The 24,117-nt window shown below is 40.1% G+C and overlaps 1 protein-coding gene across 2 annotated transcripts in view; it reads right to left on the reverse strand.

Moving 5' to 3' along the window:
• Positions 1-24,117, reverse strand: part of Phex (phosphate regulating endopeptidase homolog X-linked) — a 313,402-nt gene that overhangs the window by 106,688 nt on the left and 182,597 nt on the right. For both annotated transcript variants that reach the window (XM_045140796.1, XM_004670003.3), the window contains one exon: positions 22,382-22,483. In XM_045140796.1, the coding sequence (XP_044996731.1) occupies positions 22,382-22,483 (102 nt within the window). The remainder of the gene's footprint in view (positions 1-22,381; positions 22,484-24,117) is intronic.

Below are 24,117 nucleotides of genomic sequence, written 5' to 3' on the forward strand. Positions count from 1 at the left end.
CTTGCTTGTTTCGCCAATTTTCCTTAGTTTCAGCCAGGGCCCTTTTGAGGTATGATGGGGTGGCTCTCTCCTTAGGATATGCATCTATCTGAAAAAGAGGGAGAAGGAGACCAACACAGAGAAAAATCAACTCCTACCAAATCAGAGAGCCAGAGCCTCAAAGGCCCCCAACACCTCATCACTGAAGCAGACCAAAAATGAACCCAACATGGCTCATAGAAATTTTGCGGAAGAGGGGGCGGAAAGAATGTCAGAGCCACATGTTGGGTCAGGATATGCAGAGACATTTATCGTACCAGTAACTGTGGGCTAGCTCCACAATGCATGATCCATAAACCTCAACAAGGAGGGGCCAATGGGGAGGGGGTAGGTCACGGATGAGCCTAATAATGGTACCAAACTGCCTGTATTTGCTGAATAGAAAACTAATTTAAAAAATAAATATTAAAAAAAAGTTTGTCTACCCAACAACAGCCACACTCATGTATACATAGCCTGTGACCACTTGCATGCTATAAAAGTAAACTGAGTAGGTATAACAAAGACCATATTGTCTTCACAAGCCTCAAACATTTACTACTTGGCTTTTTACAGAAAAAGTTACCAACTCCTCATCCATGCAAAAGGTTACCAAATTTTTGAAACTTGTTGGTAAAGATAGCAAGGGAAAAATAAGATATGATTGATATATTTTCCCCATAAGTTTCAAGATATAAGCAGGGGATTCAACAATTATTGTTTAATTAATTGTATAATTCATTACAATAATTATTCATGTTTTATTGAGATAAATATCTGAGCTTTAATACAGAGACAATATACAAATATTAACTAAAACCGGAAATAAATGTCATGGAAAAAATCAATGCAATTTTTTGGAAGAAGGGGAAAAAGCCAAATGATTAAAAAGCATTTTTAAATGTCAAGATTCAAAGAGCTTAGAAATGCATCTGCAATACCTAGGCCCTAACACCTTACATTGCTCAGAAAAATTTAATCAGCTACTTAATCCTCTTTCAATCATTAAATTACTTATTTAAACATGAGGCAAGTTGGAGATTAACTTAAATAAACACATCCCCTTCTCTCATCAACAGTTCAATTGAAGGGACTATTATATTTCCTAGAATGATGTAGCTATGATAGGAACAATGTTTTACTACCTAAAATGCTTCTAAACAACCTCCCTGATAAGGTAGGGGGAGATCAAATGAGATAACTTTGGCGAACTATTAAGTTAGGATAATATGGCTAAATATGTTGGCACACACCTATAATCCCAGTACTCTGGAGACAAAGTAAAGAGGAGTTTTTGGCTCAAGGCCAGTCCTTTCAGCAAGACTCTGCCCAAAACAAACACACAAATAAGGTACATATGAGATTGAGCTTTGGAAAGACAGACAGATGCCAACAGCCACTGCTGTGTGCTACTTGTTCTTTGGCATCAGCATCTTCTACTTTTCAACTGGCAGACTCATGTGGTAATCTACTAAAAGTACAAATTCAGAGAACTACGCTAAACCCACTGAGTCAGAATATATTAGGAATCTACATTATAAAAATTGTCACCATAATGCAGGGTTGCCACTCAGGATTTTTGAGGTCATCCTGGGCATTGTAGGATGTTTATCAGCATCCCTGGAAACTTCTTACTAAATATCACTAACATCCCATCCCTAGTTATTGCCAAAATTATTTCCTGCCATTGAGGTAGGGGTGTCATATCTTCAGGGTCAGAACCATTTCTATAAAGGATGTTCCTTGCATGATCAAGTTTAACAAGTTCTCTGCTTTAGATTGCGGTACCTACTAAGACTCCTGGTCCACTGCCAAGAACCCATAACTCTATTATCCATTCTCTAATTATTATTCTATCATGATACTAAGCGTACATCTTTCCTCCCACCAATCAGCCATTTGCAAGTCAACCTAATTTCTGGCCTGTTCCACTTAAATCCCAGGATGATAAGGGGCAAAGAATCAACAATTGTGAAATCATGATGAAAATAGATCTCATGATCCCAGAGAGGTTTAGAATAAAAAACTTTAATTACTTTCAGTAACTTCACAAATCTATTTTTAAGTACTTTGAGGCATCTAAAAAGCCACCCTAATACAATTACAGTTCACTGAAAAATTAGCATACAATCTAGTTTGAAAGCTAAAATCAGTCATAGCAGAGTAATATTCCATTTAATTATAAAGATTAATTCAACCTTAGTTTATTTGTACATGTGTTGGGTCTCTCCATTTTTCATAGAACACCCGAGATTCGAATGCCATATGGTAGACTTGCTGCACAAGTGTTAATAGCATCTATTAGAAAAGAAGATTTCATTTCAAAGTAAAATTGATAAAAAGATAAAGAAATAGTGTGACAGGAGGGGTAGAGGTACCCAAAACAGTATAAAAATGAAGTTTACCTCCAAACTAATGTGACGGTAGCCCTCTCTCTTCTATATCCCTTGCTATGTCACTTATACAGACCTACAAATAAAAAGTCTTCCAATCACATTTTATATATAGTATTCTGAAACAGGTAAAAATTCAATCAATATTATGAATAGTCATGTAAACTCTATGAATTATGAATCATCACCAGTGTGTTTTTCAAATATATATTATACCTTAAAATTTAACCTTATTCACATAGGGATTAAAATTAGCAACTTTCTTCATACTTGCATTCAATTAAGTATTTGATCTCTCTCTCTTTTTTTTTTTCAAGGTAGGATCTCACACTATCACACTGACCTGGATCTCAGTTTAGGTCCAGGTTAGCCTCGAACTCACAGTGATCCTCCTACCAGCCGCCCAAGTGCTGGAATTAAAGGTGTGTACCACCACACCCAGCAAGTGTTTGGTCTCTTGAAGAATGAACACTATAGGACATATAAGTTCTGCCTACTGGAAAACATCTTTTTTAAAAATATTTTTAGCTCATAGTTGTTTATTTTGGTGGTGTTGCTGTTGTTGTTGTTTTTTGTTTGTGTTTGTTTTGAGGTGGGGTCTAGGCTGACCTGGAATTCACTATGTAGTCTCAGAGTGACCTCTAACTCATGGCAATCCTCCTACCTCTTCCTCCCAAGTGCTGGGATCAAAGGCACACACCACTACAACCAGCTTCTTTTTTTATATTTTTGTTGATTCTTAGTACATGATAAGTGCACAAATATGATATATCAAGAATTTTCTAATGGATGGATCTGGAAAGGATTATACTAAGTGAGGCAACCCAGGCCCAGAAAGCCAAGCGCCACATGTTCTCCCTCATATGTGGATCCTAGCTACAGATGATTGGGCTTCTGTGTGAGAAGGAAAGTACTTAGTAGCAGAGGCCAGTAAGTTAAAAAGGAGATATAAAGGGAAGAGAAAGGAAGGGAGGAGGGTACTTAATAGGTTGGTATTGTATATATGTAAGTAGAATGATTGAGATGGGGAGGTAATATGATGGAGAATGGAATTTCAAAGAGGAAAGTGCGGGTGTGGGGGAAGGAAGGTATTACCATGGGATATTTTTTATAATCATGGAAAATGTTAATAAAAATTGTGAAAAGAAAAAAATAATAAATAAATAAATAAAAAGTTTTGCCAAAAAAATAAAATAAAATAATTTTCTCACACATACATACATATGAATAATTTTGTAGGACAGATTGAATGCATTTCTACCACCTAGAAAACTCTCTTAATCAACTTCCTAGGCAATAACCCCTGTAGATCTAAGGTGATCACTATTTTGACCCCTCTCTACTGTTCTTGAAGTTCCCCCAAAGTCTATATTATGTATTTAACATCTTCCATTGAACAATACATCTGTGGCATTCATCTGTGTTGCCTATAGCAAGAATGGAAACACAGTTTAACTAAACTACACTGTTATCCTTAAAAAGTTCATGGTGGGTTATGTGAAGAATATGAAAGGAAACCCAACAGAAGAATGTAGAGTATAGGAAGAAATACAGTAAAAAGGAAAGAGCCTTATGAAAAGGTCAACTTCAAAGATGTCTCAGAGCCAAACAGAGACAGTAGAAACATTTTAATGATAACAAAAATGATGCCCCCCCCATGTATCAGATACTGTGCTGAGAGTGTCCTTTCATCGTCCGATCTAAATCATCTCTTTACTCTGCAAGGTGGCAACAGATCATCCTCACTTCAAAGCTGAGAAGCCAAGATGCAGAAAGAAGAAATAATTCACCTCAAGTCACACAGGGCCCAAAGCAGTTCCTCACCCAAATGTGCTAAACCATAGTCTAACTTCAAAGCCCATATCCTTCTAATACCCACCATGTTTGAGGGATGAAAACCAATGTTCTACTATATAAATATCATCCATTCTTATAAACCCAAATAAATTTAATATTGTATTAGGAATAGACCTCCTCTGCATCCTCCTCAGCATGCCAAGATAAATTTTTTGCCTATAAGAATGGCAGGACACATTCAAAGAGTTTTAATTATACTTTGAAGAAGTTCTCCATCCCTTTTACCTAATAATTATACCACTGAATTTTTAATTCTGGAAATGTGTGGTTTCAACTTTCAGAATTCCTGGCAAATCAAAGCTTGGCCAAGAAAGGAAGTCCAAAAAGTAAAGGCAAGAATAACAAAAAGTTAAAAGGAATGGGGGTGGGCTATTCCCAGTCTGGAGCAATCAGACTATTTCTGTGGCAGATCAGTCAATGAGTTAAGGCACACTGAATTTGTGTGGCAGAGGGAAGGTTAGGGATTCCCAGGAATGGGGCTTCAGGGAAAGAAAGCTGTCCTTCTCTACTGCGGGTCCACTGACAAGCCCCTACCTTCCTTTTTCTAAAGAAGAATCACCTGGCCCACCTGATGTTGATTTTGAGATGCAGGAATACATCATGAGGAGCAGACCAGGAACCTTAAGCCTTGTAAGACCATGACATGGGAGTGTGACCTTTCTAAGCTTTGAGTTCTTAGTACAAAACATGGCCCCCTAAACTCTGACAACTTTGCTCCCACATTACTTACTTATAAGAATATTTTTCAGCAATATTTTGTTCTCTGTTGCCATAATAGTCACATCTAGGGTACAACATAGTTCAGTGTAAATCACATGGGCATGGGCCTCTCTATCTCTCAGATAGCCAGGATACCAGCACCAGACTCACCTCCAAATGTGAAGGACAGGACACAAGTCAAGAAAGTTCATCTCAAAGCCACCCCTTCCTCCACAGCTCAAACCTAGTTATTTATTCTGAGATATCCATGGGCCACATTTTGAAATAAGCCCTGATCCACCTCTGTACAGACAGTCAAAGGAGGCAAATCCAAAAGTCTACCTATACTCAAGGCAAAACAATAAGCTACAGCCTAGGAGCACACAGCTGTTTGTAATCAACAGTCTAAATGTCATTATCAAGTATTCATCATTCAACAAAATCACTGATGAACTTCTTATAACACCACTTAATTCTTTTTTTAAATTTTTTTTTGTTTTATGTTTATTTGAGAGTGACAGAGAGAAAGAGAGAGAGAGAGAGGCAGATAGAGAGAGAATGGATGCGCCAGGGCTTCCAGCCACTGCAAACGAACTCCAGACACATGCGCCCCCTTGTGCATCTGGCTAACGTGGGTCCTGGGGAATCGAGCCTCGAACCGGGCTCCTTAGGCTTCACAGGCAAGCGCTTAACCGCTAAGCCATCTCTCCAGCCCACCACTTAATTCTTATACCAATAAAGGAAGAAAGGTGTAAGTTCTTGGTCAAAAACTTTAGACAAGTAAAGCTCCAGACAAGATTGGCAAACTATGACTTCTTACAGGTCAAATTCAGGCTGCTACCTGATTTTGAAAAGAAAGTTTTACTGTCACACATCTATTTCTTCACATATCACCTAAAACTACTGTATTTGTTACTTTTCAGGTTTCTATGAGCTTAATACCTCACAAAAGCAGCTTGAAGGAAGGATTTATTTTGGTGCACAGTTTGAGATTTGAGATTAGAGCTTATCGTGGCAGGGAAGGCATGTCAGCGGGGGCATGGGGCAGCTGGACACGTTATGTCTGTAGTCAAGAAGCAAAGAACAATGAATGATGGTGTTCACCCAGCTCTCTCCTCTATATTCAGTCTAGGACCCCAGCCCATGAAATGGATATGCCCACAGGGTGGGTCCTCCCACCTGAACCTAATCTAGAAAATACCTCACAGATATTCCCCTGCTGTGCTTATTTTTGTGACTGAATTTCAATGTAAATCAGCAATGTCTTAGAACAACTCATAAGACCTCATTAGAACATGACTTCTGTGAGCTACACAAATCACTTTGCCAAACCTTAACTTTCATTTTTAGAAGCCTGGAAGAACAAGCCAAATGGTTCCATAAACTTACAAATTAGCTTTATGACCTAGCATCAGAATTGAATAAAAGTTATATTCTGTGGCCCCAAAGGACACAACCTTACTGCTGTCCTTGGCTCCACTCTGTTCTGTGACAGGTTCATTGCACTCATTAGTTTTAATCCTTACAAATCCCTGTAAGTAGGTTGTCATTAGCCTGCCCTGTGACCGCCAGTGCTGGGAACATAGGAATATTCCAAAGGTAGCAGCAAGCCTACGCTCTCTCTCGTTCAGCACAAACACAGAGTGAAGCCTGATCCTCTCCAATGCTGACAGTCATTGTGTATGGAGTACAGAAGCCCCTTGTCGCTACTGAAAATTAACTTGGTTTACTTAGGGACTCAAGTGTATAACTGGCAAAAGAATGATTTTCCTACTATGATAACATTAGGTCATTATGGCCTAGTCCAGACCTAGGCCTTATAAGCAATAGGAACTTCTTACTGAGCCCTGTGCATGAGGGTCACATGGTCTTAGGTTGAGTTCTTTCCTCATCACCATTCAGCAATAATTCTGTTACTCAAACTGTTTTATGTATTTATTGTCCTGAACAAAAAAATAATCATAGTTCACTCAAGAAAGAAGAAAGGAAGGAAAGTTATTCAAGGTGAAATGAGCCAAACAGAAAAATACTGTATGATTTCACTCATGTGTAGAATCTAACAAGGTTGTAGAAGGGAGGAAAGAGAAAAGTGAATGTTGATAAAGGGTAGAAGATTTTCCTTATACTGGAGGAGTACATTTTAGTGATCTGGTACACAGCATGGTGATGACAATTAATAATATATTTCAAGTTTTCTAAAAGAATAGATTTTTAGTGGGTTTTTTTTAGTTGCTGGGACAAAAAACTCAACCAGAAGCAGCTCAGGGTCTAATTTGGATCCCCTTTAAGGGATGCTTCATCATGGCAAAAAAAAAAAAAAAAAAAAAAAGCATGGCAGGGGCAAGTTGTCACATATCTGAGTGGAAATAGTCTGAATGAGCTAGCAAGGTAGATGAATAAGCCTCAAGGTCAGGACTCAGTGACATGACTCCTCCAGCACGGGTCCCCCCCACCCCCCGCCAAGACTCTACCAGCTGGAGACCAAGCATTCAAAATCCATGAGGCTACAGGGGACATTTCACATTCAAACCGCAACAGTTCTTATCTCAAAGAGAAAGAGAGAGAATAAACTAATAGGTGTTAAATGTGTTAATTACCTTGGTTGACTGTTTCTATAATATAAACATAAATCAAAGCAATACATTGTAACCCCACAAATATATACAGTTATTATTTTTCAATTACAAATAAAACATTTTAAAAGTTTTCACTGGACTGGAGAAGTGGCTTAGCAGTTAAGGCACTTGCCTGCAGAGCCTAAGGACCCAGGCTCAATTCCCCAGTAGCCAAGTAAGCCAGATGCACAAGGTGGCACATGCATCTAGAGCATGTTTGCAGTGGCTAAAGGCCCTGGCACACCCATTCTCTCTCTCTCCCTCTCTGTCAAATACATAAATAAATAAATGAAATTTAATGTTTTAATAACATTCACTGAGCAGGTGTCCAAAGAAGATGGCAGGGCTAGTTCATAATTGTCTAATGCAATCACAAAAACAATGAAGATAAGAAATACAGAGAATGTAAGTACAATTTCTTCTCTCTCTGTGTTCATCTACTTCTCACAAGACATGGTGTATGTTCCATTTCCTTTGAGTAAGGGCTGCCCTTGTCCCTGCCTTAACCAGGCGCACAAGAAATAATTTGGAAATTCTGAGCACAAACATTAACAAAACTGGTACTATCTGCTTCCTCCTTTCATTCTCCCTTAGCTACCCTGTGTGGAAAGTCATAAGGAACAAGAAGACACTTGGGTGAAGTAGCCTCCATGGACTTCCAAGCACAATGTCCATCTGCAGCTCCATGAGAAACTCAAGGTAAGACCAGCCCAAAAGCCACCCAGCTAAGCCAAGCCAAGTAACAGATTCATAAAAGATGGCATAATACTCATTGTAAGCCAGCAAGTTTTGAGGTGGATGGCTACACAGCAGTAAATAATCAAACAGAGAGAACTCCAGTAGTTGAGTTCGCCCACCCGCACCAAAAAAATCATAAAGTCCCTCTCTTCCCTCTGACCATTTACTGATATAAAACAAACATAACACAACACTAAAAAGTTCTCTGGGAGGGATGAAGCCTTTCACAAATCTATTTCCTTTTAAAGAAATATTTTCTATGTAATCACTAGCAGTGATAGTACATAAAGTCAAAGTGAAATGGATTTTACAAAATTGTCAGTGCCCCTGTCCGAATATTTTGGTCATGCCATTTTTTCCTAGTACTGCTTTCTCTGGCTTTCCAACTCCAAATCTTGACCTTTTGACAAGGTCCTTTTACTATTTCTTCTCTTGGCATCAGGCTGTTTCTCTAGTTTCTATGTGAGTTTCTATCATAAATAGATTTGCTGTCACACCCTCAGCCTGCCTTTACCCAGCTATGCTAGAGTCTAGAAAATGACAACTCAGAAGACAGGTTAAATACAATTTCTCTCTCTTCACCCATTTTCCACTATCTGCCTGTCCGGCCCTCAGGTTATTAATGGAACTGACATTCCTGTACAACTGACTGAGCAGGACCAGCAGCCAGATAACAAGGGAGCAGCTGACAGCAGCAGACTCAGCTCCAGAGATAGCAGATAAGCAGATGCATTGTGGCTATTAGTTTCATCTTGGACTGAAGGGAAGGAACACCACAAAATCTACATAGAGAACTCAAATGATTACTTTCTCATGAAATTAACTGATTTTTTGGTAAGCAACCCAAACTTACCATCTATTTTTATATAAAATCATAATATACTCAAGTTGAATTTGGATCCCCCCAAAAGAGTTTTAAGACATCAAACCTCACCTGCCCACTAATAAAAGTACACTAATAGGGCTGGAGAGATGCATTCTCCAGGTCCCACGTAAGCCGGATGCACAAGGTGGCACATGTGTCTGGAGTTTGTTTGCAGTGGCTAGAGGCCCTGGCATGCCTATTCTTTCTATCTCTCTTTCTCTCCCTCTATCTTTGTCTCAAATAAAAATAAATGTTAAAAAGTACACTAAGAAAAGTCACACAATTCTGTATAATTCTTCAAAAACAGCTCTTTCCTTTAAACCTCTGAAATTCTATTCTGAGGAATTTTCTGAGGTCCTACAACCAATTAGTTCTTTATCCAAAATAATCCTAAACATACCTTGAAAAACTAAACACTTTCTTAGTATATGATTGATCTATTGGTGCTTGTGTCTTATGTCAATTTATTTTACTATTTACTCTTCTAAATTTCCTTACTTAATAGTCTCATTGCTCTCCATAATATAGCTCAATATTTCAAACTAGTCCTATTCCTAAATTCTAGAAATTTTTGTGCTTTTTTTGGTGCTGTGGATGGAACCCAGAGTATTGTACATGCTGGTCAAGCACACTCCTATGGAGTTACACATCCAGCCTGACACTGAAATTCTGTTTTTAAAAATATGTAACACAGGCATACACTAGATATATACTTATTTATGTCAACATTCAGAATGAAACACTGCAAAAAGAAATATAATATGATAAATATATAAGCCTTCAAAATCCATTGAGGGGCTGGAGAAATGACTCATCACTTAAGGTGCTTGCCTGCAAAGCCTAAGTACCTGAGTTTGATTCCCTAGTACCCACATAAAGCCAGAGACACAAGGTAATGCATGTGTCTGGAATTTGTCTGCAGTGGCTAGAGGCCCTGGTGTGCCCACTCTCTCATTCTATCTGCCTCTTCTCTCTCTTAATAAATAAATTAATTAATTAAAAATAAACCATTGAGTAGGCTGGTCATGGCGGCACACACCTTCAATCCCAACACTTGGGAGTCAGAGATAGGAGTATCGCCATGAGTTTGAGGCCACCCTGAGACTACATAGAGAATTCCAGGTCAACCTTGGCTAGAGTAAAGCCCTACCTCCAACCAAACTAAGCCGAAACCAAACCAAAACAACAACAAAAAACATTGAGTATATATTACATGAATGAATGTCCATTTACATGATAATGATTTTTATAAAATATAATTCACACCAACCTTTTTTTGTTGTTTTTGAGGTAGGGTCTTGCTTTAGCCCAGGATGACCTGGAATTAGTCTCAGGCTGGCTTCAAACTGACAGAGTTCCTCCTACCTCAACCTCCTGAGTGCTGAGATTAAAGGTATGTGCATGTGCCACCACACCTGGCAACACCAACTTTTAACAAATACTTTCAAACTTCCTTATTACTGAAACTCTGTATTTCCATTTAGAAAACAGCTTCCATTCTCCAATGGAAAAAAATGAACATATAGCTCATTAGTGGAAGAATTGATTAGGACACTGACTTATAAATTGCTCAAAACAACTTTGTATTAAATAGAAGTCAAACATTAAAGAGGAAATCTTGTCATGCCAGAAAGCAAAGACAGTGTCAAAATCACTAGAATCATGTCAAAATTCCCTAAAGGAAGATACTGCAAGTTGGCCCAGATGAAACAACTTTAGCTTCAAAAAGAATTGTACTTAATTTAAACATATCAAATACATTTTTCAGTTCCTGAGTTTATAATGACACTGGAAAAAAACTGCTTTGATACTTCTAAAGAGTCTAAGGTACTAACTCATAAAAATTAATAAAAACATATACATTTATACTTTTTTGTATAAACTGTATGTTGGGGTAATCAAGTGGTTAATAAAGGGGGAAATCCTTTCTATAGAAAAAATTCTAGCTAATAAATGCAGAAAGAACTTGAAAATCCTAACAGAATCATGTATCTAGCAATGCTACAAATCATCACTAAAATGTCAGCAATTTCAATGTCAGCTGTCCATTTTCTCCAGGTAACCTTAGAAAATGAAAGTGACTATGTCCCACTCCCAGAGAGCCTACTGTAGTTGGGCTGGGATGTGGATTTAAAAAAAAAAAAAAAAAAAAAAAAAAACACCACCCCAGGTAATTCTACTATACAATTAAGACCTGCAAAACCAAAAGACCTAGGTTCAATTGCCCAGGACCCATGTAAGCCAGATGCACAAGGTGGCACATGCATCTAGAGTTTGGTTGCAGTGGTGTGCATCCTCCCTTCCTCTCTCCCTCCCTCCCTTCCTACCTTTCTCTGTCTCTCAAATTTAAAAAAAAATTAAAATAAATAAGTAAAATTTTAAAAAACATACTTGGAACAACACAAAGTTTCCAACTTCATCTTTAAAAACTACAATATGTATTCTTGTAGAAATATTATTGACATGATTGCAGAAAATTGTACACAGACTAGATGCTAATAAATGAGAAATTATTGTCACTATTCCTGGATATATTAATGAATTGTGGTTAGTTTTGTTTAAGTTCTTTATCCATTGGTGATATGAGGTGTTTATGCTAAAAACTTTACCTATATCACCATGGATGGAATTAACTTTAAAATTCTCAAGCATAAAAACAGATGACACCGGGCATGGTGGTGCATGCCTTTAATCCCAGCACTTGGGAGGCAGAGGTAGGAGGATCACCATGAGTTCGAGGCCACCCTGAGACTACATAGTGAATTCCAGGTCAGCCTGAGCTAGAGTGAGACCCTACTTTGAAAAACCAAAAACAGAAAGAAAAAAAAAAACAGATGAGGTAGGGAAAAGATAAAATTAGAGTGGCAAAATATCATGATCTGTTATGTCTGAGTGATAAGGACATATGGGTTTGTTGTGAACACATTTATGTATAGTTCAATGTTAAAAGATATTAAATAAAGTTGTCTGAATGGCTGGCTATACCCCACGGAATGAGGTAACTTGCACTTAGGCCTTGGAAAGAACAAAACCACCACCACCAGTGGCTAACAGTAAACATTTTGTGTTTGTCCCAACAATGCAATCACTGGAGTTTTAGTAGGAAATCAAGTGCATCATCAAGGGACTTCAAGTGTAGAATATATCTGTCCCTTACTAATTACAGGTTGCTCAGCAATAACCTGTCTAGGTCTGAGGTATTCTTAGCTGACAATGGTTTTCTTAACTACTTAATCAGAAATGAGCATGAGGGGGTCATATGCTTAAATCCTCAGGGGACATTACATAATAGGGAGAACTATAATACTGAATATGAAATATTTTCCACGGGCTCTGCTGTGAAGGCTTGGCTCCCAGCTGGTGGTACCATTTGGGGGAGGTTCTAGAAACTTGAGGTGGGCACATCTGGAGAAAGTAGATTATAGGGACATGTCCTTGGAGGCTTTATCTTCTCCTGGGCCCCTCTATTTCCCATCTCTGCTTCCTGCCTGCTATGAGGTGAGCTACCTGGTCCACCTCAGGCTTCCTGCTCTGATGTTCAATCTGGCCCTAGGCTTACAGCACACCATGGACTGAAACATTTTGAAATAATGAGTCAAAATAATCTTCCCTTCTTTAAAGTGTTTGTCTCAGTTATTGATCACATCAATGTAAACAAATGGCACCAGGACCAATCAGAATGAAGTCCAATCTGAAAATATACACTGGTTGCATAGCAATGTCCTCCAAATGGAATCATTCCCTCCTGGAGAGAGCCTGGAGGTTCATGAGACTTAGGAGATAAAGCTGAAACTTCCAAGAATCCCAAGACCCCCCTTTTCCACTCCCCAAGGCCAGGTTATAGAAGCAGTTACACAGCAGCTGCTGATTGTACAATGAGCCCCATGATATGGCTGCCATGAGGTCAACATCCAGGATAGGATGGGACTTTGGGGTGATGCAGCTACCTTTAAGTCATCCACACTCCTATAAGTATCTCCTCACTATGTTCTGTAAATTCACCAGTTCACCAAAAAAGCTGTTAAATTAATTCTAATGCTGTGAAAACATGTTTGAAATATCAGTATCTAGAACAGATACTCAGTTATAGCCCACTATGAAGACATATTTAAGTGATTTATGCAGCTACCAAAATATGTAAAAATTGTGAATATTTGTCAATAAATACTATGGACTAACAGGAGAAATACATATACATGTTACAGAAAGGGAATCAGACTTATATGTAAAATATTGCTCAAGAATTTTTTAGGGACTAGAGAGATGGCTCAGTGATTAAGGTATTTGCCTGCAAAGCCTAATGACCAAGGTTCAATTCCTCAGTACTCATATAAATAGCCAGATCCATAAAGAGGTGCATGTATCTGAGCTTGTTTGCAGTAGCTGAAGTTCCTGTAGCACTCATTCTTTCTGTCTCTCTTCTTTAAAACTCTCTCTGCTTGCAAATAAATATTAAAAAAAAAATACTAGGCAGGTGTGGTGGCACTTGCCTTTAATCCCAGCTTCAGGAGGCAAAGACAGGAGAATAGCTGTGAGTTCAAGGCCAGCCTGACACTATGTAGTGAATTCCAGGTCAGCCTGGGCTATAATAGCAAGACCCTACCTCAAAAAAAAAAAAAAAAGAATACTAAAAAGACTTATAGTCAGGGGTAAGTGCTTAATAAAGCATTATTTTTTTAAAGAAAAAAGAATGTCTTTTGAATAGTACATATAGAGAGAAATCCCTGTGAGCTTCCACATCAGCCTGTGCTAGAATGAGGGCCTGCCTTGAAAACAAACAAAAAGAATAAATGTTAAGTTCTAAGACAAAGGTTTAAAACAATATCAAGGACTAGAGCAACCGGACTTAACAATAGTTTTTGTATGATTAAAAAAAAAAAAAAAACAAGAAGGAAGGAAGGCAGGCAGACAGGGAGGCAAGCAAGAAAGAAAGAAAGGAAAGAGAAGGGAAGGGAGGGGACAAGCCAAGAAATATGCTATGAGTCAATAGTAACATGCATGGCTGAGAGGGAAAGATAGCCATATTATCAACTTCAGCTTCCTTAATATAATCTGCATGCAAAACAAAGACAGCAATAATATTCCCATTGTGTTGGATGCGCTGGACTATATCTAGGATTATTATGTTCAGCCTTGAACTTGAGCTCCAAAACAGTGTTGAAAATTGGAGAGCAGCCAACAGTGTGCGGCATCAGAAGCCCAGAACAGAACACAGATTTTCACACTCTGGCTGTATTAGAATCTCCTGCAGGGTTGACTACAATGTAGTTCCTGCATCCTTCCCTGGAGTTTGATCCTATAGACCCTGGATGTGGCCACAGATCTGTATTTCTGGCTAGCTTCTAGGTGATACCAATGTTGCTAGCCTGAAGGACCACACTTGAAGCTGCACTGCTATTGCGATAAAAACAGATTGTAAACCCAGATGACCAGGGATGAAGTTCTGATACTTGACTGGATGAGTGACTTCTAGCAAGCTGCTAATTTTGCTTCAGTCTCTTCATCTATATGAAGAGATAATTGCATCTTCCTCACAGTGGTATTGTGGCACTGACATAGTGTTTATCAAGCAGTTAGAACATCTAACCTGACATATAAAAATATTAGTCAAATTTATATGAGGAATAGTAGAGATGCTTCATCTGAAATAGAAAAAAAATGTTTTGGGATCTTTAATAATTAGTAAGACTTCTATGTGAAAAATTTGATCTACATATTTCTAAAAACAAGTGTCGAGGCAAGGAACTCAAGTATGGACCTAGAAGAAAACTTTAGGTCTCTAAAAGGAATTTTTTGGCAAATGAAACAGCATGGAGTAGTTGCTCTAGGTAACTTTTGAGTGTTCCAACTACCTCAGTTACTCACCTGTGAGTAACTTGCCTGTGGTGAAAAGAGGACCCATGTAAGGAGTCAGATAAAGAACTCTCTTCATAAATGCCAGCCAGTTCTATTAACATAGCCTGGGTAGGAGGAAATCATCCAGTGTAATCACCCAGAGTACTATCAGCATCACTATCATCTGAGGGCTCACCACCTCAGGCCCACTAACACAAACTCTAGGAGTATTTGTTGTTGGAAATTTGTGTTTCCATGAGCTCTCCTGAGGGTGCTGACCCACACTCAAGTATGAGAGGATGATTGACCTAAGGTAACTCCTAACAGAATTTGCATGAGACTGGAGTATGCCTTTGGTAAAATAAACAAAATCCTACTAACACCAGATATTGCTTTGCGAGATATATACTCCATATATATCTCACAATGATATGTCAATGGAAAATACAGCTTTCACACCAAAGATAATAAGAAAAGTTGATTATGGAGCCAAATAAGAGTTACCATGGCCTGGGAACAAATTTAAGTTACAACAAATTCCATGTTCTGACCTGTTAATAATTGCATGAAGGCTTTATAGTTATAGAACAAAAGAAAGTCGTAAACCAAGGTCCTTTGAAAGTGTGTTAATGGAAAGATCAGGTAAGCAGGATCCAGCAAAGCAGGGAAATCTCAGCTATAGCCTTACATGGTAGCATTTGGATTGGTAGAAGCTGATAGTCTGTTAGTACACTACAAAAATATTTTACCTAATCAACTGATAGTCACCAGGATGTCAGGCCAGACACAGGGGTGGCCAATAAATGGTTATTTGGGGACTAAAGGCAGCCCAAGATAACACGGCTCTGATCCTGCAACATTCCATCTCTCTGGGATCACAGGAGTTCTATCAGTCCATTCAGCCTTGCTCGAAGTAGAAGCAGTGCTTTTTGGAAACTTTAGTTTACAAATAGTGAGTTTGTTCAAACCAGAAAATCTAAACTCCAGAGCAAATCAACCACTTTCCCATGACCCTCTCAGTAGTGGCTGCTATTATACTCCTGCAGAGTGCACATGGCAAAGGAGCATCACAGAGAACAATGGACTCAGGTTACCCACCTTTCTTAACCCACAGGAAAGCCAAACGACCCACAGGCACAAACTAAGCCTCACTTCCCTTCAGCCACTCCAGCCAAAACATCCCTGTTTCTGGAGGGATTACAGTTTGGTAGAAGCCACCCTTGCCACCAACACACAAGTATCCCTTCACTTCAGGTATGCTCCTGAGTACTTTAGAATATGGACTCCTTCAATCCTCATAGCTAGTCTGTGAGCTCTGAGACAGCTGGATACTGGCCTCACCACCTTATAGATGTGAAAACTGGGGTGGGAGGGGGAGAGAGGGTAAGTAATCTCCAAGAAGTTACATGCTAAGGGATAAGAAGTTGGCTTAAAATTTAGGCAGTCTTTGCATAATTCATATTCCTAATGTTTATACCATCTTTGTATTGCAGCAGTGAGAAAAAGGAGATACAAGTGTGATAGGCGCTGTCTTGTTCTGTATGTTTGTTTATAAAAGAGACTGAAAGCCGGGTGTGGTGGCCCACGCCTTTAATCCCAGCACTCGAGAGGCAGAGGTAGGAGGACTGCCATGAGTTCAAGGCCACCCTGAGATGACAGAGTTAATTCCAGGTCAGCCTGGACCAGAGTGAGACCCTACCTCGAAAAACCAAAAAAAAATAAATAAATAAAAGAGAGAGAGAGAGACTGATAGACAGAGAGAGGGTGGGTCCAAACTCAGCATCCATAGGCACTAGAAGCCAGAGAAGAGCAGGGATCCACAGCAAGGAAGCAATTTTCATATCCTTTGTCCCGTGGTGTCCCTGGAGAGCACTGAAGTGGATGTAGGAGGTAGGGTGGCAACATTCTTTAGCAATTTTAAAAATTGCATGCAACCTGGAAGTGGTGGTACATGCCTTTAATCCCAGCACTCAGGAGGCAGAGGTAGGGGGATTGCCAAGACTTCAAGGCCATCCTGAGACTACATAGTGAATTCCAGGTCAGCCTGGACTAGAATGAAACCCTACCTCAAAAATAAAATTGCGGGCTGGAGAGACGGCTTAGCGGTTAAGTGCTTGCCTGTGAAGCCTAAAGACCCCGGTTCAAGGCTCAGTTCCCCAGGTCCCACGTTAGCCAGATGCACAAGGGGGTGCACATGTCTGGAGTTCGTTTGCAGTGGCTGGAGGCCCTGGCGCGCCCATTCTCTCTCTCTCTATGTGCCTCTCTCCCTCTCTCTCTCTCTCTCTCTCTCTCTCTCTCTCTCTGTCGCTCTCTCTGTCGCTCTCAAATAAATAAAAAAATAAATAAATAAAAATAAAATTGCATGGAATCTGTCATAGGATTGAGCAGGAGAGACTCTGATCAAACTCTTTCCTCTCTTCTCCAAACCAACTCCAAGTAAATACATACCTTATCACAGGAGCAAAGGTACCAAAATAAAGCAATTATTGAATGCAGAGTTGTTCCCATTAGCAAGTGCAGAAGATCCCAGAAGAATCCTTGCCCATGGGCTATGAGGACATGGGCAGTAATAGGGTCTGAGGCTATGATAGAGGAAGAAAGGAAGGTAGGGTGGGCACTACTGGAATAAGATGCCCTGAGCACAGCATGTCCAGGTTCCTAAAAATCCTCCTCCTCTAGGATGCAAGGACCACTTTACATCACTGGGATATTAATATCTCCCCCTGCCCTGATCTGCCCTGCATCCATTGCACTCCTGTGTCTCAAGCCCACTGGAGAAGCCCAAGAAGCAGGCATGGAAAACACAAGAGACAGGAGGAAGCATGGTTGGCTAGGAGTTGCTCCTAGTTGGCTGGGAGTTGCTGGAGAAGGTGTGGTGATCCTGTAGGCTGTCACTCACAGCAGACTCCAGGAGGCCGAGAAAGCTCTAGGGCAGATTGCAGTTAGAAGTCAGATAGTTGTGCACTTAAGTAGTAAGGACAAAAGCAATGGTTTCCAAATGTTACCATGCATTAGAATCACCTAGAGTTTCCCCTAACCCCTATATCTTAAGGCCAGTGGTAAAAATTTGCACGACTAAAGCTGCCAGCTGTGAAAAGTCTAGAACCACACCTTGGAAACCACTGGCTCAGCTGGTAGTAGGTGGCCTGGACTAGTCCCTTACAGACTGCATGCTTGTGGGTAATGCTATGCCTGCGATTGGCAAAATTTAGGAGGCAAAAGCAAATAGGTGAGTCACCCTGTGCTTTGCTCTCTGTAAGAGAATTCTTCCTACCTCAGTCAAAGCCCACGTGTGGCTGTCACCTGCCTGTGGAGCTGGGAACATGAAGGGCACTTCTCAGTACCTTCTGTGGCCAAGGACACTTTTTCACATCACCCTCAGGGTGCTGCCTCCCCATGAGCTCCGTCCTGATGCTTTTGCTCTGGGTATGGTTTGACAAGCTTAGGTCCCAGGTACAAAGAGCACAAGGGAACAGTTCAGGAGGGATCGAACTTTTGAGCTACATGATTGAATTAAGCTAGAGACAAGCTTGAGACTCTCCCAGAAAGCTGTTCACCCTGATCTGACTCAGAGCTGGCCAGGGTGGCCAAAAGTGCTCTGAATCCCTCTCCAGCCTGGCCTCCAAATTATTATTTACTGACCTTGGCAACCTCCTCTGCTCAGAAAAAGGTGAATCCCCCAGAAGATCCCCCACCCCCAGTCATCTGCTGACCACCTTACTCTCATACAATGGCTATGGCAACCAGAAAAATACCAGGCCTCTTATCCGTGGCTGCTTGTTTACAAAAAGAGCACATACTTGCAGGGAACACAGAATCCTAAACAAAAACTGGTGCTTATTTCACAATATTAAATTTCCACTTGAATCCAACACAGTGGGTTTCACAACACAAAAGCATCAGTGACCTCCTAAGAGATGAGCAGAAACAAAGCAGGGTGACAGATAACAAATTTATCCTTCACGGAAGCATAGACATCATGGTCATTTATCTTTTACAGTGCTCACCCCTAGCGAGGAGCACAACAAAGTGACATCCACACACTTCCATCTTGAGACAGGGCGCCTGCCACAAAAGTCAGGAGGTTAGGCCTCAGACCACTGTATCTGAGTCTTCCAAAAACTGAGTTTGGAAAGTTGGTCACGACTAAAGGCTGAGGTCAACACTTCCTAGGAGGTGTTTTAATTAGCTGCAGTCTGAGCTTCTTGAGGAGGAAAAGAAAAGCTTAGGCCCCTCACAAATCAGAACATTTTTTTTTTCAGCTTTCCCCATGGATTGTCAAGTGACTCAGCATTGGCCCGGTGTGGGCACTATTATTGATGAGAAATCTTCCGCCTGGGTGATATACTGCATACAACACATGCCCAAAGAACAGTGCCAACTCATACCCGGAAGAGAAGGCGAATTATTCACCTCCGCTTCAACTGCAGGCAAATCCTTTCTTAATGCAGGGGCTACTCCATATCAGAAAGGCACAGCCCAGAGATAGTCAGAGATTTCCGTCTAAAATTCAAGAAAGTATTAGGCAGTGTGTCTCCTTTCTTGTTGACTATTAAAAGGCAATCAAATTGAGTACAGCAGCAAAAAAAAAGGCACGAAAAAATAATAATTTTTCAAAAACAGCCCTAAGGTAGAAAGCTGCATAAAAAACTTCAGCTTCTGTTTTCTTTGTGAGTACTATGAGCGCCACCTACAGGTTGTTTATAGATCTTCAAGTACATTCCATGTGAGAAAAGAAAACCGACATTTTCTGGGGTTTAGGGCCAGTCCTGCCCGGGAGAATTGAAAGGGAATTCTTGGACAACATCCCTAGTTCTTACTTTTCATTAAAGTAATTTCTTTGAACCTTGAAAGACGACAGAAACTCGGGTAACCTAGTGAGGTCCAATAGGACAATTGCCTTTGATATTTGAACCTGTTGAGGAAGTAGCAGAGTTCCTGGCAGATTGAACTCAGCTCAAAGAAAGCAGAGTGTTCAAAGAATACTTTCGGAAGAATAGCTGACCGCTTTCATTGAAATCAAAAAGGAGAGTGGAGAGAAACTCAGAGGGCAAATAGGAACATGTTTAATATTAGAAGGGCTAAGAATAGTTCTCCTTCAAGAAGGACCCATGGGCCACTTGTTTAGAGCACAAAGCTGTAAGGCACCCTTTCCCTTATAGAAATCAAAAGATCTCTTGAGGTGATCTCAATCCATATTTCTCAAACAACAGACTTCAGGCCCCAAAACATTCATATTTATTCTATTCATTCAATTCCTCTCTCTCTCTCTCTCTATCTCTCTCCTCATCTCTCCTCTCCTCTCCTCTTCTCCTTCCCCTCTCCCACTGATCCTGTGCTCCTTCATAATGCATCCTTTGATCCATGAGGGCTCCACTTAGAACAATGAGGACTTAACTACCCACTGCAGTACACATAATTCTGTCCCACAAATCATAAGCTAGTACTGGAAATAAACCAAGCTTTCAAGAAACAACAATATATTGGTGACAAAAGTTTCATCTACCCTCTGGAGAGCTTCCCAACACAATTCCTGTTACGCTCCTGCCTCCATCAGCTTGTGCCTTACAGGACCTAAAACAGCTCTGAAAGATTTTAGAGGGGGACAAATTCTCACCATTTCCCTTTGTCTTCTCCAACCCCCTGCCCACACACACACTGTTCCAAGTTCTTTCTTCATTATTAACACTGATATGCCTTTCATGGCTACTGACATAAATATCTATGATGAGGCTTATCCATTTCAGGAGCATTAAAGCTCTAACAAGAACCTTTGCTAAATTTCTCAATGTTCCCATTTCAATAAGGCTGAGCATTCCCATGGCTATATCCTCTTTGTTTATTGACCATAAAGCAAAAATGTTGGTGCTCAGTATGTCTTGGGCTGCTTTAAACAAGGTTCTTCAGCCAACCTAATTATAATGCCCCCAGGAAAGGCTTGATAAAGACCTCATTCGTGATCCACAAAAACAGACAAACTACACATCCAGGAAGCCCAGCTTACTGCATAAGGAAGGTTTCAAAAATCACATCTCAAAGAAGAATTGTTCTTAATTTCAGAGTCTTCAAGCTACAAGGTGGCATCCATGAGGGTGTGCCCTACCCATCTAAAGTTCAGCTCCATATTAGTACCTAGAATTTGTGATGGACACCTTTATTTTTCATGTGTGGGTACATATGTGCATATGCATGACTGTGTGTTCAGGTGCATAGAGGTGTGCAGGTGCATGTGTTGTACAAGGTGCATAGCACCACAGGTATCATTCTTAGGTACCACTCACCTTTTTTGAGATACGTTCTCTCATTAGCCTGGAGCTCACCAAAAAGTTGGCCAGTGAGACCCAGGGATCCACCTATCTCCTCCTTCCCAGAGCTGGGATTACATCATGCCCAGCTTTTTTTTTTTTCACATGCATTCTAGGAATCAAACTCAGCTCCGTAGGAACCTTGTCATTACTGACTTGTTGTCTCTCCAATCCCCTTCTTTATTTTTAAACAGCACAGCTGTTCATACTTTCCTCATTTATTCTTTTATATTGTTGAATAATATAAGAAATTTTTATAAGGCCTAGCAAATATCCATTTGTGTCATGAAATATTTTTGTATTAGTACATAGTGGCAAACCACTCATGCTTTTTAGCCCATTTGTGCAAAATGTGTTAGGAAGTAAATCTGCTTCATTCCAAGAAAAGACTTGCCTCAGGACAATTGCACACACCATCAACAGAGCAGAAGGACATATGACCAAAGTGGGGTTTTCTTCTTTGCATCTTGAGGGCTCTTCTGCCAGCTGCTTTCACGGATCCCCACTGATCTACATTCTGCCATATCCAATGACGGTTTATAGGAAAATTCACTAGGCAGTAAGCCATGTGGCTCTTCCAGAGAGCAATTAAGACAGAAGGAAGGGCTGAATTACACTGCGTTGGAAAATGTAGTTAGAAAAGAAGAAGTCAGATGCTATTTTCTCTTACCTCCTGGTGATGAAATCCATGTGTTCATCAAAAAGCACACACTGAATTCTGGGGTCATTTGTAGCTAACAGCTTGGTCAATTTAAAAATCAACTTCACAGTCATTGTCAAGCATGAAAATTCATTAAACCAAAAGCCACATTTTTTTTTTCATTAAAAGGACAGAATCTTGGTCTGGACAGATAGCTCAGCAGTTAAAACACTTGCCTTCAAAGTCTAATGACCCAGGTTTGATTCCCCAGCACCCATGTAAAGTCAAATGTATAAAATGGCACATGCATCTGGAGTTCGTTTACAGCGGCTTGAGACCCTGGCATGCCCATTCTCCCTCTGTCTCTCCCCACTTGCAAATAAATAAAAATAATTTTAAAAGGAAAGAATCCTTACCTTTTCCTTAGCTTTCCTCTTTGTCCCTGCATCCATCCATTCATTTTCTTTCTCCAACATGTCAATAAAGGCCCAGCGAACACCCTCAATCAATTCCTCCATCTACAAGAAAATACCCAAAGAAGTTACATCAAAGCAGGAACCATCAGGCAAAGTTTTCTGGACCATAATCAGCTTACATGAAAACTACTTCAAAGCTGAGTATAGGCAAAAGAGAGGTACTTTCAGCTCAACTCTTTGCTCTGTCAACATTTTTCCCCTACCACTAGAAGATAACTAGCCATTTCTTTCCATGAGAATAACTTGATGGCCCAGCTATGAAAGGATTATATGGAGGAAAGGCATTGGCAAGCAGTCATCACTAGCAAATAACTTACCTGTGTGTAACTCCTAAACCGTTCTATCCAAGTTCAATAGCTTAATAAGAGCAAAGTGGTAGAATTCAGGAGTAACAAATGTAAGGTCCTGGGTCCTATCTCCATCACCACATAAATAAAAGTTTAGTAGGAGTGCCAAGCAAAGGCATAGGCTGTGCAATTTAGGTGGTGCATCAATTACATTCTCATTGCTGAGACAAAACATCTGGCCAGAACAGCTTAAGGAAGGGAAGGGTTTACTTCCAGCTTACAGTTTCAAAGTAAAGTTTCACCATGGCACGGACAGGAAGCTGGCTCGTATTATCACATATAAGCAGGGAGCAAATAGTGAGAGTGAGTTTACTGGCAATGACAAGTAGGTCTGGATTTAAAAAGGTCAAGGTTTGCCCCCAGTGATATATTTCCTCCAAGGCACTACCTCCCACAGTTTTTTCAAATTTCCACCAGGTTGGAACCCAGTATTCTAAACAAATGAAGTGGACATTTTACATTCAACACACCACAGATAGGCATTGCAGAAGAAAGTGAATAACATTCAAAAGAGATACATTTAACACAGAAACAAGCAGGGAGAGCCAATATCCTAAAAGACACTATTCCAACATGAACCAGATTTGTGTCAAGATCTCAGAACTTTACAAGTTTGGTGCCAATTGTTAAACCAAATTCTTGGCCATTCTCTGTCATGCTTTTACTGGCCTCTCTCCTCCCTCATGTCTCAGGAAACTCTTGTTATTTCAGAGAGATAATGGTGGGTAGAAAGAGAACAACTCCAGAAAAGCAGTCTTTTCAAAGACCTATTCCCAAGTTTTTGAAGAGTGAGACCACATCCATGTTGAGGACACATTCACCTCTTCTTTGATGCCAGCTTCTGCTGGCAAATAAAGGGAAGGATTGGCACACAATGAGGTGAGGAGGCCTTGCTGTGTGAGGACATACTCTGCAAGATTCCATTTACTGGCAGAGGTTAATATTATTTCTAGAATGAAAAGAGTCTAACTGTTCCCTTTGTTCTATGAGGAATTGTCAACATGAAGTTTAAAATCATTTCTTTCTGTTTAATAAGTGTTCAGCTATGTTTTCAGTTCAATAACAGTTGTAAGGGAACCAGAACTGTAAATCAGTGGGCTGGGTTCCATCGTATGTAAATAAGAACAAACAGCAGATGGAAGGGGGGGGGGCTTCACAGCTATTTCTGCCCAACTTGGTATAAAACATTGAAAGAAGAGAAACGTCAACTTGAAATTGGGGCGTAATTAAAAACATGATATGATGTGAGAGCAAAAGTCCTTTGAAATCATTAAGTCAGCAGTTCTTAACCACGTATGGGCAATCTGAATGGAGGCAACACCTCACCTC

Source organism: Jaculus jaculus, chromosome X, assembly GCF_020740685.1.
Source record: "Jaculus jaculus isolate mJacJac1 chromosome X, mJacJac1.mat.Y.cur, whole genome shotgun sequence".
Classification (NCBI taxonomy): domain Eukaryota; kingdom Metazoa; phylum Chordata; class Mammalia; order Rodentia; family Dipodidae; genus Jaculus; species Jaculus jaculus.